The sequence below is a fragment of the Ammodytes marinus genome (genome assembly GCF_949987685.1).
Source record: "Ammodytes marinus genome assembly, chromosome: 14".
In the NCBI taxonomy this organism is placed as follows: Eukaryota; Metazoa; Chordata; class Actinopteri; order Uranoscopiformes; family Ammodytidae; genus Ammodytes; species Ammodytes marinus.
In genome coordinates, this window is record NC_137218.1 from 24,619,342 (window position 1) to 24,640,643 (window position 21,302).

At 40.6% G+C, this 21,302-nt stretch overlaps 1 protein-coding gene across 1 annotated transcript; it reads right to left on the reverse strand.

Moving 5' to 3' along the window:
• Positions 1-1,227: 1,227 nt before the first annotated feature.
• On the reverse strand, positions 1,228-21,157 carry hyou1 (hypoxia up-regulated 1). The gene is made up of 24 exons (XM_080041546.1): positions 20,977-21,157; positions 19,431-19,506; positions 19,234-19,327; positions 18,673-18,751; positions 18,358-18,512; positions 17,476-17,552; positions 17,192-17,373; positions 16,579-16,694; positions 14,428-14,614; positions 13,902-14,036; positions 13,469-13,551; positions 13,144-13,276; positions 12,039-12,223; positions 11,661-11,799; positions 10,740-10,797; positions 9,989-10,065; positions 9,684-9,869; positions 7,192-7,361; positions 7,016-7,103; positions 6,156-6,412; positions 5,568-5,652; positions 4,622-4,886; positions 4,235-4,336; positions 1,228-2,589 (listed from the first exon to the last, which is right to left on the reverse strand). Exons 2-24 carry the CDS (start codon positions 19,501-19,503, stop codon positions 2,540-2,542), a joined length of 2,976 nt encoding a protein of 991 aa, XP_079897672.1. The 5' UTR covers positions 19,504-19,506; positions 20,977-21,157; the 3' UTR covers positions 1,228-2,539.
• Positions 21,158-21,302: the final 145 nt, after the last annotated feature.

Sequence of the window (21,302 nt, forward strand, 5' to 3'; positions counted from 1 at the left end):
AATAAAGTTGCTCTGAATTTGATGTAGGCAGCAATACATTCTTTATTCAATGTCATAATTCAGTGGCTAATTCTGATTTATACGGGAATTAAACATGACATCTGGTAGGGACCATGGACAGAATCTAGAAAAGTCGGTTTGCGTAAAAAAAAATACATTTCAACATATAAATGGCCTAAATCATCTTGATCAATAAGATTATTATTTTTAAATTTCTGGTATAAATCAATCAAATGTAAAGGGCTTCCACAAGCCTAGCAAAGATAAGGATTCTTCGAAATATTAGATCAAAGATTTCAGTGTCAGTCACACTATGTAATTTGACCCCCGCTAAAATATGCCGTTTATTTGACCTCTCTGTTGGCCTCCCTGTACAAGGTTCAAGTTATAGAGAACAGCAGGGGAAGAAATGTCCTACTCAAGGGCACTTCAGCAGGAGGGAAGATTGTGTGGTAAGAATGCATGACCCTGAGTGGTCCACTTCCATGCACCAACCCCCAGAGTTGCCAGGTCTGCTTTTTAAAAGGGCTTGTTTTTTTGTAAAGTCTTACGTTGTGTATTTTGGTTTCTAAAGTGCAGTCGCCTAGTTGGGCTTGCTGCCCATATATTAAACAAAGTTACAGCGAAATGGAGCTGATGTCAAAAGAAGAGACATTTTGGCCTGTGTATTATGTGCAAGACAGTAGAAGTGGGTTTATTTGTGTCTTTATATAATTTATTTTCGGTGGTTATATTATTGGGGAGCTTTTATTGGCATGCCTTTAAATTGATACTGAATTGATGCCCAATGTTTATGATGAACTTCAGGTGTGTGACCATATTATGTACCTTATGTATTTAGTTGGCTAGTTGGTTTAATTTGGTTAAAAGAGAAATGTTGCAGTATTTTTGGAATCGTTAAAATAAAAAATAAATCCAATCATATTAACTTATCAGCTCTGTTTTTGGATACATGTTCAAGAATATACATCAGGTCACTTCTTTTGGGCTTATTTTTTTTATAGGCCTGGCTGCTTGTTTCTTTCGCGAGGTCTGGCAACACAGCCAACTCCCAAAGTAAATGTCTTGTTGACACATGAACAAAAACACAATCAAATTAAAAACAAAAGGAGACTTTTTATTAACAGCTTTAGAAACACAAAATTATTTTACTCTCCCATTCCTGATTCTTGTGATCTTTAGTTCCCCCCGCCCCCTTTCAAATAATCCCAACTACTGTAAACCCAGACCCCAGTGCCCCCCAGTCCAGGTAACCAGCAGTTAAACAAAACTTCTTCTCTACATTTGGCAGATTCTGAGAACATGGAGCTGGCCTACTGTCACCAAAACACATTTGAGGTTGTATTGGTATCAATGGAAAAAAAACAAAAACAATTCATGAGTCATTTTAGTTGATCCAGCTGGTTTAGACGAATGAGAGGAGGCAGATAAGTGCAGTGGAGGTGGAGACACTACTAGTGAAATATACAATCTCTCAGTTTTATGGTTAGTTGTCAATCTGCACGTACAGGACTCGAGCAGTAATATAATATCATAATATAAACACTAAGTGCTACAACACGGGCCCAAGCATTCTTTTTTAGTACAGTCCAGAGATTATCTTTATCCTAGTAAGCATACTAAAAAAGTGACATGACAGTGACTCATCACTTGACACACTTTCAGAACAGGTAGTTCCACTATCGGCACATTTTAATGCAATGCACACCTCCAGCGTGTTTGGTCATTTGTACAAATTTCTCCTCACATTTCTTTGTAGAATTTCTTGTCATGTTCCACAGCAACTTAAAATGCTTGTAAAATCCCAGTCAGTCATTGTAGTTTTGTACCATGCTGTTAATGTAAACATTCACCAGATCAATGAATCACTCATTTCTAATCAGCTGCTCATCCAATAATTTTTAATGTACTGTATCGAAGGGGTTTTTGTTATGTTTTCTATAATTCAAAAAGGCCGTAATTAATTATGGAGCAAAAAAAAACAACGTGTTTTTATCTATGGTGAATCCTCCAATTGCTGTTAACCAACCCCTGTCACCCTGTGCTGTAGCTAACACCATAAGTAGTGCACTCACTCAGTAAAGGTGCAGTTTGGACAAATAGTAACCGGGCAACTTACAACACACCATTGTACAGTGCAGAGGACAAAGCAGGAGATGATATGAGTACAAGAACCGCAGTCATCTGTGTCAAATGTCCATATAGTTACGTCATTTGGCCGGGCACTGCTTATAGGTCACGACATATGTGTGACCATTTCTTGGACAGATGCAGTCTTGGGGCTGTATTTTATTTTGGTGAGCCGCCTCTTCGTGGTGTGTTGAATCCATTAAAAGACAGGAGAAGTTAACAGCACAGAAGTTGTAGAGGGGGACAAAATGAGTAAGTGGTCTCCAATCCTTTATCCAATCAGCTTCCAACAGTTTAATAAATGGGGACAGACGAAAAAAAAAAAAAAAAAAAACTGAGTGAGAAGGAACTTGAACATTTATACACTGTCAATAAATAGTGATTTTTTTTGCCCCCACAGGTCCGGCTGTTATAATTCGTCCTCTATGTGGTTTTCAGGTTTGGCCTTCTCCGTTGGTCCTGCAAATGAGGACAGAGAAGGGGAAGAATAAGTCCTGTGTGAAGGTGCGATTACATCATCTCACTTCTGTTTGGACAGAAACAGCATTGGCTCTGTACAGCCAGTCAAGAGTAACTCAAGGCCCAATTGACAGATCGATCACACACACACACACACACACACACACACACACACACACACACACACACACACACACACACACACACACACACACACACACACACACACACACACACACACACACACACACACACACACACACACACACACACACACACACACACACACACACACACACACACACACACACACACACACACACACACACACACACACACACACACACACACAAAAGCTGTTGCTATGGTGAAGCCTGTTAGCCAAGGTGAAATGGCTTAGACATTTAAAAAGGCCATCGCTGGAAGGAGAGGGAAAATGTTCCGTAGACCTGGCTTGTCATTAAAACAACTTAGCTCATTTTAAAGCTAAACAAAACATGTCACGTCTGATTGTGACTATGATAAATGTGTTTGTAGCCATTCCAAAGACATCAGAATCTTTCTTGGAAGAAAAAGCGTACACTATTTAACTTTTCTATTGCAAAGCCTGGGTCATTTACATCGGACACATTCAGACTGCTGCCCATCCCCTGCTATGACAGAGTTTACACAGTCAAACCAAAATGTTAAATAGCTATTCAACATGTAAAAGGTAATGCCGCTTTGGAAGAGATGACAGTGTAATAAATGACATCACATTTAAAATGCAGTATTTATTACTTTGGCATAGGTGTTACAACAGAGGCACAGTCTATCATTTTAAGTTGTACCATTTTGTGTTCCCTTCTTAAGAAAAACTCATATTTATAAATATATTTTCTTCATGTGCAAATGAGTAGTGTTTCAGAACGGTTTGGCTTGGACCCTCAGCCCAGTGCGGAAGGGGTTTGCTTTTTCATTACAGCAGGGCTACTTGTCTGTTGGCGTTAATTCAACTGATGATGCACCGCCCTCTGGTGCTTGTGTGTGTATGAATTTGACCACTGAGTGTAGCCTACCGTTGCTCAACTGTCTGTTGGCTTGATAAATTACAAATGACAATCTCCATTCATAAATTAGCATTTAGTTATTTTTTGAGCTTAAGGACAAAGCCCCTCGTTATTTGTCACATGTGGTTGAAGAAGTTACGCTAGCTATGCGCGGAATTATTTGGGTTTTATGACAATGTATTTGTTGGTTGAATATGCTTTATACATTGAAATAGGCTAAGTTCTTATTTATATTCTCGTAGTCGTTACACATTTAAACGACTTATTTGGAATACTGTCTTAACCAGAATATGGATATTAATGGGAATATGCTATGCATGTCATAGAGTTTACACCCTGGATGATGACTGAGCTAACAGCTGTTTAGAAGGAGTTAATCATCCCTCACCAGCACTTAAATTAATGATTGTATAAAGTGACAGCAGGACTGACAAGCTTATGCAATCCATTAGATGAACAGTGACGGAGGTTGGTCACTCCAGTGGGGATTTCTGAGCCTGTGGTGCTGCACTGGACCGACATTTAATGTGTTCCCATTATTTTGTCCAACCCCTAAAGTTCATCGGCATCAGCAGCAGCGGCTTTGTCAGACCGACCTGTAGTCGTTGTTTCTTCTGTGGGCTGTGATTGGCTGTCTGAGTCTGTCTGTTTGTCCTCGGTGGGCGGGGCTTCACCAGGCTGCACCTTCTCTGTGCTTTCTGGATTCCATGAAAAAAAACAGACACGAAAACATTTACTTTTCTATATACATTTACATATTTTTTTTATTATTAATGTATCCTCCATTTATTATCCCTTTGTTATAGGGTGGTGGGGTAGATGCACTTTGTTTTAGCGCTAATGTTCGGTGTATATGCTATTTCTATTCACTTATTTTGTCGTGCTTTTCTAAAATAAATTGTACAAAAAACAATACATATACAGTTTGTTTGAAAATTCTTCTTCAATATTCACAAAGGAACAACCCTATCAGAGTGACCTACCAGTCTTTGTGTCTGTGCTCTCCTCTGTGGGAGGGATGACCTTCTCCTCGGCCTTGGTGTTATTGGCCTTGCTGCTTTTATCAGTGCTGGTGCTGTTCTTAGCTTTAGCTTTAGCCTTGGGTTTGGCGAACTTGGCTTTGTTGAGCAGGTAGTTGACCTCTCTGTCCAGCAGAGCCAGTTTGGACTCGATGTCTTTGGACAGCAGGATGGGCCGCTCCTTAGCAGAGCGCTTCGCCTGCTCCGCTACCGTCTCATTCTTCCATGTCTGGAGCACACAGAGACACATTAAAGGGTCAGTTCACTCACGGTACAGGGTTCACACAGCTTTTGACTTAAGACTAAGAATGTAAGGACCTTTCCAGCACTTACAAAATAAAAGTTAAACTTCTTCAAGAACCTCAGAGCTTTAAATATACAGTGTTTATACCCTTGGAACTTTTCCACATTTTGTCACGTTACAACCACACACGTTACATTTATTTTATTGGGATTTTATGTGATAGACCAACAGAAAGTGGCGCATAATTGTGAAGTGGAATAAGACTAATTATAAATAAACTGGAAAGTGCTCAGTTAAGCTGAATAATTCTGCACGCCACACTTGCCTATCTGGTAAATGGAAGGGTGTCATTATAATGTATACTGACAATCACCTAATAAAGCTATTGAAGAAAAACACGTGGATTTTCCACAAAAGTATGAATATAAAAAAGACTAAACACTAAAATCCAAAATTAAGATGTGTCCTGTCTAGTTCCAATTTCTTGAATCATTTGGAGACACTGGGTCACTTGATATGGAAGCAATTAAACGAACACAGATGGATTTTCTATAAAATTATTAATTTAAAATAGAAGTACTAGAATCCAACATAAAGAGGTTTGTATCATGTGTTCCAAAATTTAACAAAATTGATAAGTTGACAAATCACCCACTACTGTCCTACCGTTGTTTCGTTGATCACTTTTTCCAACATATTCAGCTCCACTTCACTAAAGATTTGGTCGTCTGCAGGAATCAGTTTGGCGCTCCTTTGAAAGCAAAATAACAATTAGTCAATAGCAAGTAATCATCATGTCTCCATCTCCACACTCTCAGAAACAGGAGTACAGTAGGAGTCCATTTCTGTACAATTAACACTAATGTACCCCGCTACGGTTACTAATTGGACTTCACTACATGTACCTTTTTGAGGGCTACAATGATACATATTAATGTATGTTTTAAAGCAGTAAAAGGTGCATGTTTGTGTCATTTCTCATAAATGTGCAGGTATAATATCAGGAGACAAAGTGTGGTTGACCAGATACAAATCAATTAAATTAGCTAAAATATTATTTTTTATGTATTTAGGGTTGATGTGAAGTTGTAGGCTTGTAATACAAAAAATGTGAAAAACGTTTTGTAAGAAGATGTGCAGATATGAAAGGGTACAAATTAGGGTACCGCCCCAGTGACAAGCCATTGTACCCCGAAAAGGTAGAATAATGTCCTGTTTTTTCTGATAGTACAGCGTCTTCCTTTTAAAACTGACCTTAGGAAAAAGCTTGAAGTGTTGAGCATGCTCTCCAGGGCTGAGAGGCGCTCGGGCCACTTGCGTCTCTCCTCCACCCTGAAGAACATGTCTTTGCACTGGCTCTTGAGGGCAGACAGCCTCTCCCTCAGCTGCTTGGTGGAGGCCTCGTAGCCCTCCTCATCCATCCACTCTGAGGCCTCACTCAGCTTGGCAGTGATCTGCTCCTTCTCCTCTGAAGACACCACCAGCTGGTAGTCATCCTGGTACAGCTTGTCCTGGAGAGAGAATGGAAAATAGAATGTGTTATTTGGCCACACGACTGGTCTAAAAGGTCCTCTTTTCTCTCTTGCAGCCAACTTTCTGATTACACTGGTAATACATCTTTATATGAAATGGTTTAATAACCATACATAATGTTGTGTTCCCTTCCCTCTGAAGACAGGCACACACTACAAGACTTTCAACCTTGTCAGATGGCTGTACATGTGTCTTGGTTTTACTTGTAAATATAAGCTATATTCATGTAGACATGCCTTGCGGTAAAATAAATGCCTAACTTCGGAGTCTCAAAATGCCCCATGTAACTTTGGACATATTTATAACACCTACATTTTTTTAAAACCAAAGCATATAATAAAGAAAATTTCCTGCACCAATTTCTGAAAGTAAAAGTATTCTTAAACAGTAAACTGTTCCGCCTTAAATTGGTATCCTTTATCACAGCAGAAGTTATTTATTTTTGAGAAAATTTTGATTGAATCGCACAATATGTTGATTATCAAAATGTTGATGCACTACCAATTCATTTCCTTACCTGAAAACAAAAACAGCTAATAACATCAATGAAGACAGAGAGGGATAGAGACGCTGCTGCTCACCTGTGTCTCAAAGATGAACGCTTCCAAACTGTTGAGCATCTTCTCCCTCTCATGTTTGGCCATGTCTCTCTCGGTCAAATCCTTCAACCTGAAAAAGATTCACAGACTTGTTTTAGACCATTACACAGTGAGACACAAACACATGAGCTCCAAAATACAGTTAACCACTTCCTTACTTTTTGCTAGAGGAAGTGACATCATCGGCAGTGGGGTCGAGGATGTCCTGGATGATGAGTTCCACTGCGATGTCTTCAGATATCTTGCTCTTCTTCTGAGGTTTCTCCTCCTTCTTCTCCACCTCCTTCTCTGCCTCTGCATTTTCACTCTTCTCTCCATCCTTCTCCTCCTGTACCAGCAGAAATATATTTAACTTTCAAAACCACATCTGTAAAGGCTAGTCTCTCACTCTCATAGACAGTAGTCGGTACGTTTACATTTAAACAGGTGATTTATTGCGTTAGTCCGCAGGGTTCGACATAACGTATAGCCCGATGGCCCGGGGCCAGTAAAATCATATGCAGGGCAAGTTGATTGGCCAGTCACTGTCCCGCCCGGGCCAGTGACTGGCCAATCACAGTTCAGTATCTTTTTGTAGACTACATCATGGTTCATTGAAATGCGCGTTCAGAGTCGTAATGAAAGCAGTGTTTATTTAAGACTCAATATAATAAACCTAATATAAAATATATTTTTTAATGAAAGGCCAGTGGACAACCGATGCGTGGGCGTTTTGACAGGCGGAGCAACAAGCGGTTGCACTCTCGCTCCGTTGGCAGAGCTGCCTACCGTCCGCCTGCGAGTCGACAAATCAATCGACTTACTCTGCCCCCTTTCTTTCTTCCCACAGCAGAGGTTGAGGTGCAGAAAATGATAACTGCGCTTTTCCTTTATCTGCCGCCGTAATGTTACAGTATTTGCATCCAAGCCCCAATGGTAATACAAATGAGAGGCGTTATTTAAACGCTGTGAATGCGTCTCCGGTGATTGTGTCGGTTGTAGACAGAAACGAACGGAGGGACTCCGCTCACTGTACAGTTCCTAGTCGCGCAGTTTGGCACTGTGTTTTCAGGCTCGAGACATTCAATCAGATCGCGGAAGTCTTTCCCATTGAAATCGCTAACGGGGAGAATATCCCCGGTTATTATTTTAGCCACAAACCACAGTTCATCTGCGCGGCGGCTCACTCGCTGGCGAGATCACACGGTGAAACGCTGCTGTGATCGGACGAAGGCATTGTGTGTTTCTAAGGTGATTTAACGTCATAGTCTTAGACGAGCGTTTAACTTATGCTGCATATTTTGCACTGCATTGTTTTTTATCAATAGTTTGAAAAAATGGTCCCACACCGGAATCTTATATGTGAAGCTGACACTTCATGGAGAAGTGACACTGCTGCAGCGCGCTCACGACCAGACGTGAACTCACATACACGGTGAAATCTCCCATTAAAAAAACGGCATAACCCACTGATTTTCGGATTTCTATTCTATTTTTAAAGTCAACTTGAGCGCAAGTGGAAAACCGGTCATTCGGTCGACACATTCACATCCCTAATGCATATAGAGAAAGTAATAAAAACAGCCTACCACACCACAAAGAATGATCAGACCTTCATCTCTTATTTTTTTTTTTATGTTTGAACATGACTTCTGCAGGTGAACTATTCATTAAACTGCCCAAATTCAAGAATAACAACAACCTTCAAACTACTGGACTTTAAAATACTGGCCGACTCTTTCAACATACTTTCAGTTGTAGGCTTCTAATTCAATATGTTTGCCTGGTTTTATATTATGTATATGAGCAATATCAACATTTCATATAATTAACTAAAAGAAAAATAACCAAATCTAAAGGGAATATCTATACTGTTACAGTATAGATATTCCCTTTAGATCTGGTTATCTTTCTTTATTTTTCTAATACAGGTATTATAATTATTGACACTAAATTATGAAGAAAAAAAAAGTGTGTGCAGGGCCAGTGAAAATATACAAGGGGCCAGTAAAACTCGGATCCACTGGCCCGGTGGGCCAGTAGGAAAAAAAAGTTATGTTGAACCCTGGTCCGACTTAGTTAGTACCGGACTTTTAAAATACATGGATGTAAACATGTTAGTCTGACTGAAATAGTACTAAAAAGATGTTCTCAAACTCAAGCTAACGCACTCAGATAATATGATTGGGAGCCGAGTCTCTCTTGCATGTATACAGTCAATCAGACCGTTACAGGCCTAGGTGCTCTAAGCATTCTCTCTACAGTGTCCCGCCCGGGGCTTTGACTGAAGTGGAATAGCATTCAACAGAAGAACAAAAATTGAAGAAAGCTGTGCAAGCATACAGCACGTATGAAATATACAGAACTGTCAAGCTATCCATATAGTGGCTGGACATGGTACCACTTTGACAGTCGCTAACCATTAGCCGCACGCTCACATTTACGCTTGTGACCCAATAGGTCAACTGGCAATGCTTCCAAGCTGAAAACGGCTTGTAGGGGGTATAAAAAGGGGGCCACCTATCGTAGCGGAATTGGACAATAAACGATTCCCCCCCCCAAGCTTGTGTACTGGGACAGGGCCAATAGTCCAATTAATTGTCCCAGTCGAGCTCTAACCACAGCCAGTCTTAACTGTGTATGTAAACGTAGTGATTGTGACAGATCTTACCTTGGCCTCAGTCTTGCTGTCTGCCTCCTCTGTCTTTTCCTCAGTCTTCTCTTCAGTCTTCTCCTCTCCTTCACTCTTCTCTGTTTCCTCCTGCTTGTCCGTGGCGCTGTCCTCCTTCGGGGCTTCAGGCTTTACTTCCTCCTCTTTCCCTTCCTTAGCGGGCTCTGGAGGCACTTCCTCCTCATCCTGCACACATAGAAAGATGTTATCAACGATATGGGGCCAGGCATGCGTTCATGGATGATCTTAATATACTGTACTTATGCCTGCTTTTGTATTCATGCCAGGTGTGTAGCTGCACATACCTGGACGGGTTCAGTTACATTTGGAGCAGGGTCTGCAGATCCTCCACCAAACAAAGTGGAAATGGTGTTACCCAGCTCTGAAAGACAGCAGATTGTCGGCTCAGTTAGTCATCATGAGTCCTGTCCATCATAATAAAAGGTTGCATTTGTTTGCCTGAACCAGTAAGGAGTCAGTTTAAAATACATGTTAAGCATGCAGCACCATTGTTATTTCTAAATCTTATTCTAAAAGCTAGTACAAGCAGTGATCAACCATCCAAAAGAATGGCAAATTCATGATGTATTTATTTATGATTTTAGGAGTGTCAAAGACTAAGAATCTAATGAATCGATTCTGACTGGTTTATCAATAATAGGCTGATATTTATACCACAGATGGTGATGTGTCATGATTTATTTAAAGAAACAGGCAATTCCGTGTACAATCAGAAATGCAGCACCTCCATATAGCTGGAATAGAATGATACTTGTTTCATAACAACATTATGCAACAATATCACTGTGAGCTTGACATTTGAATCAGGCTCGTTCCATCAAATCTTCTACTAGGGTCACAGCTGTGTGCTTAATGATGTATTGTGCTGCCTTCAGACATAAGATTTAATGCAGTAAAAGAGACCTTTCATGAAGAAGAAAGCAGCTGTGGACTGTATTCTGTCTTTGCCAATTTAAATGCCCCTACTGGTCGTGTCTCTTCTAAACACTGACAATCATTTTTGGACAGAAGATGTTACAGACAAGCTGAACCTACTGGTGAGTGTTGATTCCTCTTCTTTCTCCTCCACAATCGTTTCAAAGACAGACTCCACCTGTGGATGGAAATGACAGCAGTGGTGTTAACAGGAAGAAAATGCTCAAGGATGAGTCGATTCTAAATGAAACAGTCCTTTCTCTCTGAGCTCAGCATGTGATGGATATACTGATGCAGCAGGGCTGATTCATTATGCAGCATATATGCATTGTTTGCCAAAGTTGATTTGCTAGGTATGTTATGTTTCAACCCTCCCCCCCAAAAAAGGATACATACTTGCGTAACTTTTTCATATGAATGAATGTTGGTTACATTCAAGCCATTGCCAGATGAGTCGACACAGTGGATTAACCCTATGGGCTCCAAAAAACTATCTACATTTTTAAGTATGGCTGAGTCGCCCCTGACACTGGTGCAGGAGAAAAAAAACCCAAGAAGCGCCCAAGAAATGTATCAGTCGTTCTGCTAAGAATAAACCTGGATGTACAGCAGAAGAAGGTATAAAATCCATGTGCTATCACAGAAGGCTTACCTCATGTAGATACGCTGACAGTGTTGTTCCAATAACTCAAAATTGAGTCATTCTAATCCGTGGGGGTGACAGAACTTACGCACTATAGCTTTAAGGTATTATACATCTGTAAGCTGTGCAGGTTATTATGGGATTAGCTACTGATAAATCATCAGATGTTTTGGTTTTTAATTCATCTCCTTTGAGTTAAGCACATTTTCTTGCATTCAAGTGTTTTTGGCTTTGATTTCAATAAGCCTCACTGATTACCATGGAAACCACAGACGGCAGTACAGCAACAAAGTCAAAGTCTGACAGAACAGAAGGTAAAACAAAGACAGTGTCCTAGGGACCGAAGGCAGCCACCAGTTACTAATGGAGAATGTGAAATAAGAAAGTGTGCCACTCACCCGATCCAGAAGGAGAACACCGCTTTCATCCATGTTGAAATGGGCTTTGATGCCTTTTGACTCTGCGTCTGTGTGCTTCTGGAAGCTGCTGCCCACTCCAGACAGTTTGACTGTGGTCAGGTTCAGAGAACCAAACACACTGCAGAGAAGAAAGAGAGAGAGAGTGAGTGCTCAAAAGCATTGGAACTTCTTTGAAAGCCAGAAAAGTCAAGTCAAATGCCATGATAGAAGTTTTCAGTAAACTCTGGTTTCTCCTAGTATGCCTTTTATCACAACCTATTCAGAAATGTCAGTAACTGCTTTGTAATAACATTTATGTGCTGCAATACTTTTTTAAACTCCAGGAAGAGGAAATGCTAAAGCAAGCAGCTAACCAACCTGAGGTCTTCCTGACTGAGGAAGCTGAGGTCTCCGTAGTTGATCTGGAAGTCAAAGTCGTCGCTGTAGCGGTTGAATGTGATGACTTTGCGCTGGGGGAAGGGCGCCATCCTCTGGAAGAGAACACGCTTGTTGTGCTTGAGGGTTTTGGAGCCGTCCTCGTCCGTCTCACGGGTGAACTCCACCTGACGGAAGGAAACGACATGTGGCCTGTGTTCAAGATTTATTTTTACATCTCATCTTGTAACAGTGAACAAAGCATGGCGCCCTATTTTGAAAACAGTCTATGTACAAACAAGGGACACAGAGGGCTTTGTTTTTGACGATGTTATTGAACTCAGGTTTGTTTCCCCCTTTGCTGCGGTTCTCATGCTCAGGTGAGAACACATCAGTCGAAATCTGGTGGTCACCAAAAGTGGACCAAACAAGCTTTCAAACCAACTCTGGTGCAGTCCGTTTGTGGTGAGAACGTGACCTTACTCGATCTGACCCAGCTCCAGGAAACACTTATATACAAGTATATTTGGACTAAACAAGCTCACGTATCCAGCTACGCTATGCATTATGGGATGAGGGAGAAAATCTACTTCCTTTAGTTTCTTTCTGTAGTTTTCCCACATGGAAATTCTGACCAATCATTGAGCAGTTCAGGAACTATGTTATTGCTCCCGCCCCAGACACATCTGACCAATGAGTGATAAGGATGTTCTCATGTAGTTTATGCTGCTGCATTTAGGTTCACTTCACCAACTCATCAACTAATTTGGACCAGATTAAATGATAGGTGTGAAAGAGAACCAAACCTATTGACAAACGTGTTTCATTCTCACATCTGGTGTAAACAAAGGAAGCAAACTATATGTAGACTATCAGGTGTGAAAGGGCCCTAATGGAAACATATGAATCCATTTAGTACACCTATATAGCTTAGATTTACAGATGACCAACCGGTCCCCCAATAAAGATAATTGAGGTTCATATCATTTTCAAAAAATATATAAAAAACATTTTGGACACCTACATAGCTGAATGTTAATGACGACCCACACAATAAGGATTATTAGACTTCATATCATTTCCTTAGGTGATGGTGTACGGCTCTGACCTGAATGGGGAAGACGGCTGCGTCTCGGACCAGGAAAGGTTTGACCTTGAAGGCCTTGCTGAGGGCAGCAGCCTGGTACACTGCGCCCATGGCTGCTGCCTCGTCCGCATTGATGTTCTTCCCCAGGTCCTCTCTGCACGGAACAGAAATACACCATTACAAACGCTGATATTCACAATCCAACAAAAATTGCTTGTCTAAAGCTCGTTTTCCCTCATAAAGTCTGTGACCAAACAACTTGAAATCAGAGTAGGAGTTGTGGGAGAATGTAGTACTTTGAGTTCATATCTGAAAGTGAAAGTTTCTCAACGGTTGACACACTTACTTCTCCACAGCTTTGAGCAGCACTTCCTGAACCTTGGGGACACGGGTGGAGCCGCCCACTAAAATCACCTGCTCTATTTCATCCTGTTGGAAGAAATAGACACACTCAGCACTCAGATACACAACTGTTACACAAATATCCATTAATTTACTGTGTACTGCCTGCACATTATCCCAACATTTTTATGATTCTGGCCTATGCAAGTCCACACCTTAAGATGGCAAATGACATACACAAGTTTTGGCTTTGTCACAGTGGGTGTCCATAACAGGGAATTAGTTGAAAAAGTGGCAGACTACAGGACGATACCATACCACAAGAGTTAACCTTTCTTCTATTCTTATTCTATCTAGATTTTCTGTGTTCTCATATGTGGGACAAGCAAGCTGCCCTTGATAAGACTAGTGGAGTCTGGTACAGTGCGAATACTGACCAGCTTCATCTCTGCTGTGAAGAGGGCGTCCTGCACCGGGCCGGGCACTCTCTCAAACAGATCAGCGCACAGCTCTTCAAACTGGGCCCTGGTCACCTTGGATTTGAAGTCAATGTCATCCATCAAACCTTCCACCTGAAGAAAAAAAACAAACACTGTTTATTTATACTGCAATGACCCTGTGTGAAAGGAGCTTATGACATACCCCAACAATGGGTTTTTCTATTTTTGAGAACTTGACTAGAACTGTATTTGAAGTCATCTTCCAGGTGCTTTCAAACAGTGACATTGGTCTTAGTTCTAGTCAAGTCAAGTCAACTTTACATTTATAACAGTAAAATACATTACATCCAGAACATCATAAAGACATGTAAATTCAGAAAAATTTAAAGTAAATTAAAAACACAAAACAATAGTAAAAGTTCTAGACACTGCTGGGATAAAACAATCAACTAGACATAAGGAAAAGAAGTTCAGACATATACAACATTACTGTAGGATGCATAGAGCAGTACAGTGGGCTGACCTGGGCCATGAACTCCATGTTAGCACTGAGCACAGTCTTGAGCCTCTGGGCCTCTTTGAGCAGCTTGGCCATGGCGCGGTGGTTCTCCCTCACGTCCTTCTTGCTCTTCTTCTGCTCGTTGAAGAGTTTGGCCAGGTGGTCGCGCAGACGCAGGTCCATCTCAAAACCGCCCAGACCACGATCAAACCTGTAGACGGAACAAGACAGAGGCACCACTTAGTTTTAGTTTTATTTCTTTGTGCAAGATAAACAAGATTAAAATAGCAAAAAGATGCACACAGACATACATAAATGCACGGGTGGGAGAAAAGAAACTCCAGAGGGCTTATAAAAAGGATGCCCACCTAACATTGAAATACAATAAAAAGGTAAAGAAATAAAGTGGACGAAAAAAGAAAAGACAAAAAAATAAATAATAATAATAATAATAATAATAATAATAATAATAATAATAATAATAATAATAATAATAATAATAATAATAATAATAATAATAGAAATAAAGAAAAAAAAAAGACAAAAGAAAAACTACAAAATCATGTTGGACCGAGGACTGACTTATCACTTGAGAATGTGGGTATGGACCATAGATAGTATAATAAATGGTATGGACAAATCAAAAGCAGGTAGCACTTATTATGTTTTATAATTAGAAGACACTACTGATTTGTAAACACCCGCACAAAGCATCTTTAAAAAAAAGGTGGAGTCAGTCAGTGATTATGGAGAATGCTTGTTCAGTGAATCAGTGAACATCTCACCATCCACAACCCGTGCGTGCTCTGTTACTGGCAGCTATGGAGGCAAATTTAGTTTACACACCCTTTGTTTACAGAGCCTAGGCTGTGTGTTAACACCAGATGTTTGTCTGCACACAAACAGTATGGTCATGTTACTGATAGTGAGAAGATATTCACTGGTTTTGACAAGGTGATTTTAGGTTCCGTCACTAAAACCTGAAAATGATTGCTTTACACTCCTTTACGTATTAGAGTCAGTGGGTGGCCTGAGGGGAATATGTTACTACAAGAGCTATGTTGACTGCACCAGAAAAAAAAGTGTAAGTTTTCAACCACAGGAAATGCAAGATATTGGTCTAAACTCAGCAAGTCATGTGTACTAGACTTTTCTATTTCCTGTGAAATACATCAGGAAATGTCACATGCAGCAAGGTTCACTTCCTAGGGTTCCACATTTACTTGTAGAGCACATGTCAAAAACCCACCTATTGACCATTCAGCGTACTCAATTAAAAAGTGCTGACTTTACCTTAATGTGACTAGCAATACCATTTATTTCTTTATATAAATCAGAAGATTCCCTTTGTTTTACTGTCCTGAGTGGACACCTCGATGAGTGAAAATGTGTCCTCAATCTTTAGCATATTAATAATCATGTTAGGCAGATCTTCTACCAAACATAGAGATGGTCTACCACACTAACATATTATATATAAAAAGGTGGAGTGAGCGATTCTTGAGAACAATTGTCAAAAGCAGTGATTATATTCTCATGATCCCCTACCCTCCCTGTCTGCACCTTCTGTGTCTCTTCTTTATAACCACCAAGACTGACACATGTATTTATATAGTTGCCTATCCACAACCCAAATTAACATCTGTGTACAAAAATAAATAAAACCAGACTGCCTGTGTGTTACAGTACATGTGGATGGCAGTGTTAGAGCTGTGTTAATTTCAGCCGCCTACACTTCCACTACAGATGGAGATGGATATGTGGGCACGATGTGTGTGTTCTGTTCTCTGTACGACATGTTTTCAATTTCAAACAGGAAAGACAGAAATTCTCATTATGACATGATGCCTGACTTCCAGTGTTCAGAGGTTTTTATATGTGAGAAGGTCATCAAGATAGAAAAAAAACATTTAATAATTATGAAAACATGAACGATTACGTAACATTTCAGAACCATTAGGCAGTGTTTAAAAAGTTTATAAAGTTATTTTATTTTTTACAGTGTACCGGTAGATAATAAATATTACATTTATTGTGAACACTTTGGGGCTCAACATTCACAACACAAGTAATTCAAAAGACATCATACCGATTGTGCACAGCCAGAATTTCTATCATATTTTAATCTTAGAAGCTTTCTCTGTAGTAAAGCCATTTCATGGAGCGTGGACTCACCCGACTCCTCTGATCTGTAGCTGGGGCTGGGTGCCTGACTCCTTGGTTTTGACCGTCTGATAGGAGACGATGGTGGCTGTGGTGCTGCCTGAGCCCATGTCATAAAACATTATGTTCTGAAAGGGAACAACATTAGACTGTCAGTCGCAGAGCCACACAGTTACAGAGGCATTCATGTCAAAATAACAGTCTGAACAATATGAAGTACTCCTCTAGCACATGGTGAAATACAGGTCCGGAAAAAATTAAGGGACCAGTCTGGATTTTTCTTGAAATCTTCATCTCTACATTACTTAATGGAAATGCTCTTGATGACAATATTCTTATTGTGAATACGGTAGAAATGTTGCCAGTAGTTTATACTGTAGAATAAAACCAAAATGTTCATTCTACTGAAACATATACCTATAAATAGTAAAAACGAGATACACTGAACATTTGGAGTGGTCTCTTAATTTTTTTCCAGAGCTGTACATTTAAATTGACGAGGCAGTTGATGGTCAGGATCAGCCAGTCGTCTTTATTCTCTCAATTTTTTGGCCCTTGACGGTGTTGCCGCTTATACAAATCTACAATTTCACCAGACTGATTTGTAAACCCTGTGGCTGTTCACCTTAGGGGTGTTGTCGATATCTTTCCTCCTGAACACCCCGTAGTTCAGGGCCACGGCTGTGTTGTCGTTGATGAGCTGGAGAACCTTCAGACCGGCCATCTGTGCAGAGTGCAGCACTGCCCTGCGCTCCGCCTGGTTAAAGAAGGCCGGCACCGTGATCACTGCGTCTTTGATTGGCTGTTCTGTTGGTAGTTGGAGTAAGAAGGGGGAAAAAAAAAACTATATTAATACGCAGGACATTTTCAAATACGTCATACATCTATGCATCTATGAGCCAAACTGACCTGCAAAGTCCTGAGCCAGTGCAGAGGAATAATTGAGCACCATGCCGAGGAGCTCCTCAGGTGTGTACTGCATTTCTCTGGACAAAATAATAAAAAGAAAGCGTTAATGCAGGTGGTGGGAGATTTTTACCATGACAACTGCCATCCATCTGCACAGCGACAGTATGTCATTTGTCATATTATTAATTGTCTTGTATAGCCAGTCCAAACTACAGCTAGCAGTTTGGTCTGGCACCACGACCTATCATCTTTGAGATAGAGGGGAAAAAAAGGTCTGCCGTGTTTTAATTTCTGTAAACCAATCACAATCGTCTTGGGCGGCGCTTAACCCAGGAAGCAGCAATGTGTCCTTACAGAATAGTAACGGGGGAACTTGTTTTGATAGAACATTTGCATATGAAGAGGTTGGCAGTGAGATGGCTGAATCCCCAATAACGTCACGCAAAAAAAACTATCAAAGCTATGTCGCCTATGTGATGTTAGTTTTAGGTGTGTGAACGTTAACAAATTTCTTAATTTTATGCGACGGCAATTATACTGCGTACACATGTAACACGTTTACAATTGCCCACTGTCAATAATGCAACGTCTCAGGAAAGCTCTGTGATTATAGAAAATAAAAAAACTCTCTTCAGGAGGTGGAAATCACATCAAACGGCTACACTGTAGAGCAGCACAGCCTGATGCAGCATATTAATGGATATACAATCTAGTTCTAGTTGACTCAAGTGATATAAACAAATAACCCTTGTGACTTGTAAGGTCAGGAAAATCACATGCAAACTTGACGCAATCATTCAAATAAATAGACAAGAAATGGGCTGAAGTTATTTGTTTGTGTGTGATGGGAAACTAAAAACAGGACAAAATGAAGTGACTCACTCTGAGTTTTTAAAGAAAGCTGTTCCTCTCACTGTGTCCTCCTGCAGCTGGTGCTCAGGGAAACGTTTCTGGTAGAGCGCCACCTGGAGGTTGTCGTGCTTTTTGCCCAGGAGGCTTTGGAGGTGTCTATAGACAAATTTGGGGTTCTTCACAGACTGTAATAAAACACAATATAAGCCCGTTAATAGCATACAAGGGGAAAATATTAAGCATTTGTCAGCTGAACTGTGCATTGAGCAAAGATATAATTATTAGGATTTTGGCTGAATTGTTGAACCAAACTCAATATAAGGACATTTGAGAAGACGTTCCTACCATTCCCAGTGCATTGTCTCCAAAAAGTCTTTCAGTTTCCTTGAGACACACGGCGATCGGTGTTTTCCTCCTCGACTCCCTGAAGAAAAAGAAGACGACAAACAATGGTGTTCAACTCAACAATTTTAGGCAGTATAATGTAACTATGCAACAGGAATGTGTGGTGTTTTTATTGAGTGCTAAATAATTAGCCGAATAGTTATCCAAAGCGTTTTATTGACTTTATTTTTGTCACTAGTAATACAATGGCGCAGATGAAGGGGGCAAACAGTAGAGACTCAAAATAGTATTTAGAGAAGAAATCTAGTCTACTCAAACACATTTCATTTGAATGGTTATTGTGGACAAAATGCCAGTGAAATAATATTTTTTGTTGTTAAAAACCTTATATAGTACAGCTTTAAGCTTTCTCTTTAGGAAATTAAAAAAACAAAGATGCAGTGTAGGCAATAGGCATGTCTCCCTGTTACATTTGGTCTAACACACAAACCAACCCACCGGTTGTACACCCAATTGTACCATGATCAAGAAAAAGCCATCACTTATTATCTATACACTCACTTGTTGAGAACAATCTCCATGGGAACACCAGGTTTTACTATGGCCACTTTCATCCACTCGCTGCCCATGTCCACTGACATGACAGCCACAGTCTCTGCAGAAAAACAAACAGTGTAACATAAAGCTGGCAGACAGGTGACACCAGAGATAGGATAGAAGTGCTTTATATTATGGTGTGTGTGGACGTATCACGTTACCTGTGTGAGAAGGCAACATGGCCACAACCAGGCAGAAGAAAGCAGCCAGCGCCAGCTTCCTCCCCGCCATCATGAGCTGCAAAAGATGGACAAATGATTAAACATCTATGTGAAAAACAATAGAAAACAACTGAATAGATTTTCCACAGCTTCTGACTAAGGCTTGTTGCTAGCTACAGTGGGTCCCCCTTTGTTTACAGAGCCTAGGCTGTGTATAAAAACCAATTTTTTTTGTTCAATGCACACACACACAGTACAGACAGGTAGCGGGAATGTGAAGACGTATTCACTGTGACACAAAGTCATTTTCGACAACAAGTATTCTCCAGAATCGCTGACTGCACCTTTTAAGTAGAAATGCAAATCCAAATCGCAATGTGACCTACTGCAATTTACAAATCGCAGGAAAGTGCAATATTTGTTAAAGGCTAAATGAATCAAAACAGCTTTTGAAATTAATTTCCAATATGTTTTTCAACAACAATGAGAATTTGCGATATGCAGTCACAATAATCGCAGATATGATAGATATTTTTTTCTAAACCGTGCAGACCTATTCCTTACTTGTCCTAACGTGGTCCACAATTACCCACCCAGTGTGTCAAAACTTCAGCTTTGAATTTGTTTCCTAAAGTCACATCTGTGTTCACACATGCCATATGTTCATTCATTAAGATGGTGCATGTGCAAACAAGATGGTCTTCCACTAGAAAAGCCAAACAGGTTTTCTTCTAACATCTACACCCAATTATATTGATTTCTTCCCAGGGCTTCTCCAAAAGTAGAACCAGGGATAGGTTTAACTCCTGGGCTCCTCAGTGCTGATGTGACTGACTGACCTAATGTGAGAGCAGTGAGTGCACCATGGCCTTTTGCTCACGGATATGCTAATCAGACAATGCACCTGATACCACCCACAAAGGTGTACTGTAGACACAGTTTCCAAACACGTGGCATTAATATGATTTCCAAGCTTTGATGTTGGATTAAGCGACAGTACAAGACACCATTTGCCTTCATTGGAAAACAATTGGTTTGATATGCATCAGTGCGTTTCATACTTCAGCCAAAGCTTAACATTCAAACTGTGAACATCAAGACACCGTTTGTGATCAAGGGAGAGAACAATCTGCTCAGAAACTTCCAGTCCCCGGTGAGGCAGTGACGCATGCAAAATGGTTGCATGACTAAAAACACTCATTATTCACATTATTAGAAGAAAGGGGAAAAAAAATTGTTGTATTATCAGCATCTGGAAACCACTTGAATGGACTGGCTAGTTGCTGTGTTAGCAATGTCGCTAAATTGGATACAATAATTATTCATTTGTGTTTAATTAGCCATTGTCTGTCCACTTCAAACACAGCTGGACAATGAGGACCAACGTCTGACCTTTACAAATGAAAATTCAGCCAATATACAGTTTCTATGAGGCTGCGAGGAGGAGCTCTTAACAGAAGTTGACAGCTACTATTAGCTAGCCCACTCTCTGACAACCATCAATGAGCGAGCATGATTGACACTGTTCTTGGGACATGGGACTTACCTTTTTTCCTACGCCGGGAGGCACCAGTGAGACCGTGTAGGAGTTACCAACGGACCGTGCTTTACCAGGCGGGCTCTCAAGGAAGGTGTCCCTGCTTTTAGCCTTAATTCAGAGCTTCTTTGTTGCCGCTCTTGGTAGTTTTTTAGTTCCCCTTATCAACCGGCTTGCTCTCTGTAGTCACTCACTAGTCGGGCCCTGAACGCGGCGTCACCTCATTGGATCTACTGTAGCCGCTGCTGGGAGGAAAAACTACTGTCAAGTTCACAAGAAGCAAACATACTGTTTCCGGTTAGCATTTAAGAGCAAAACACACCGTGGACACAGAC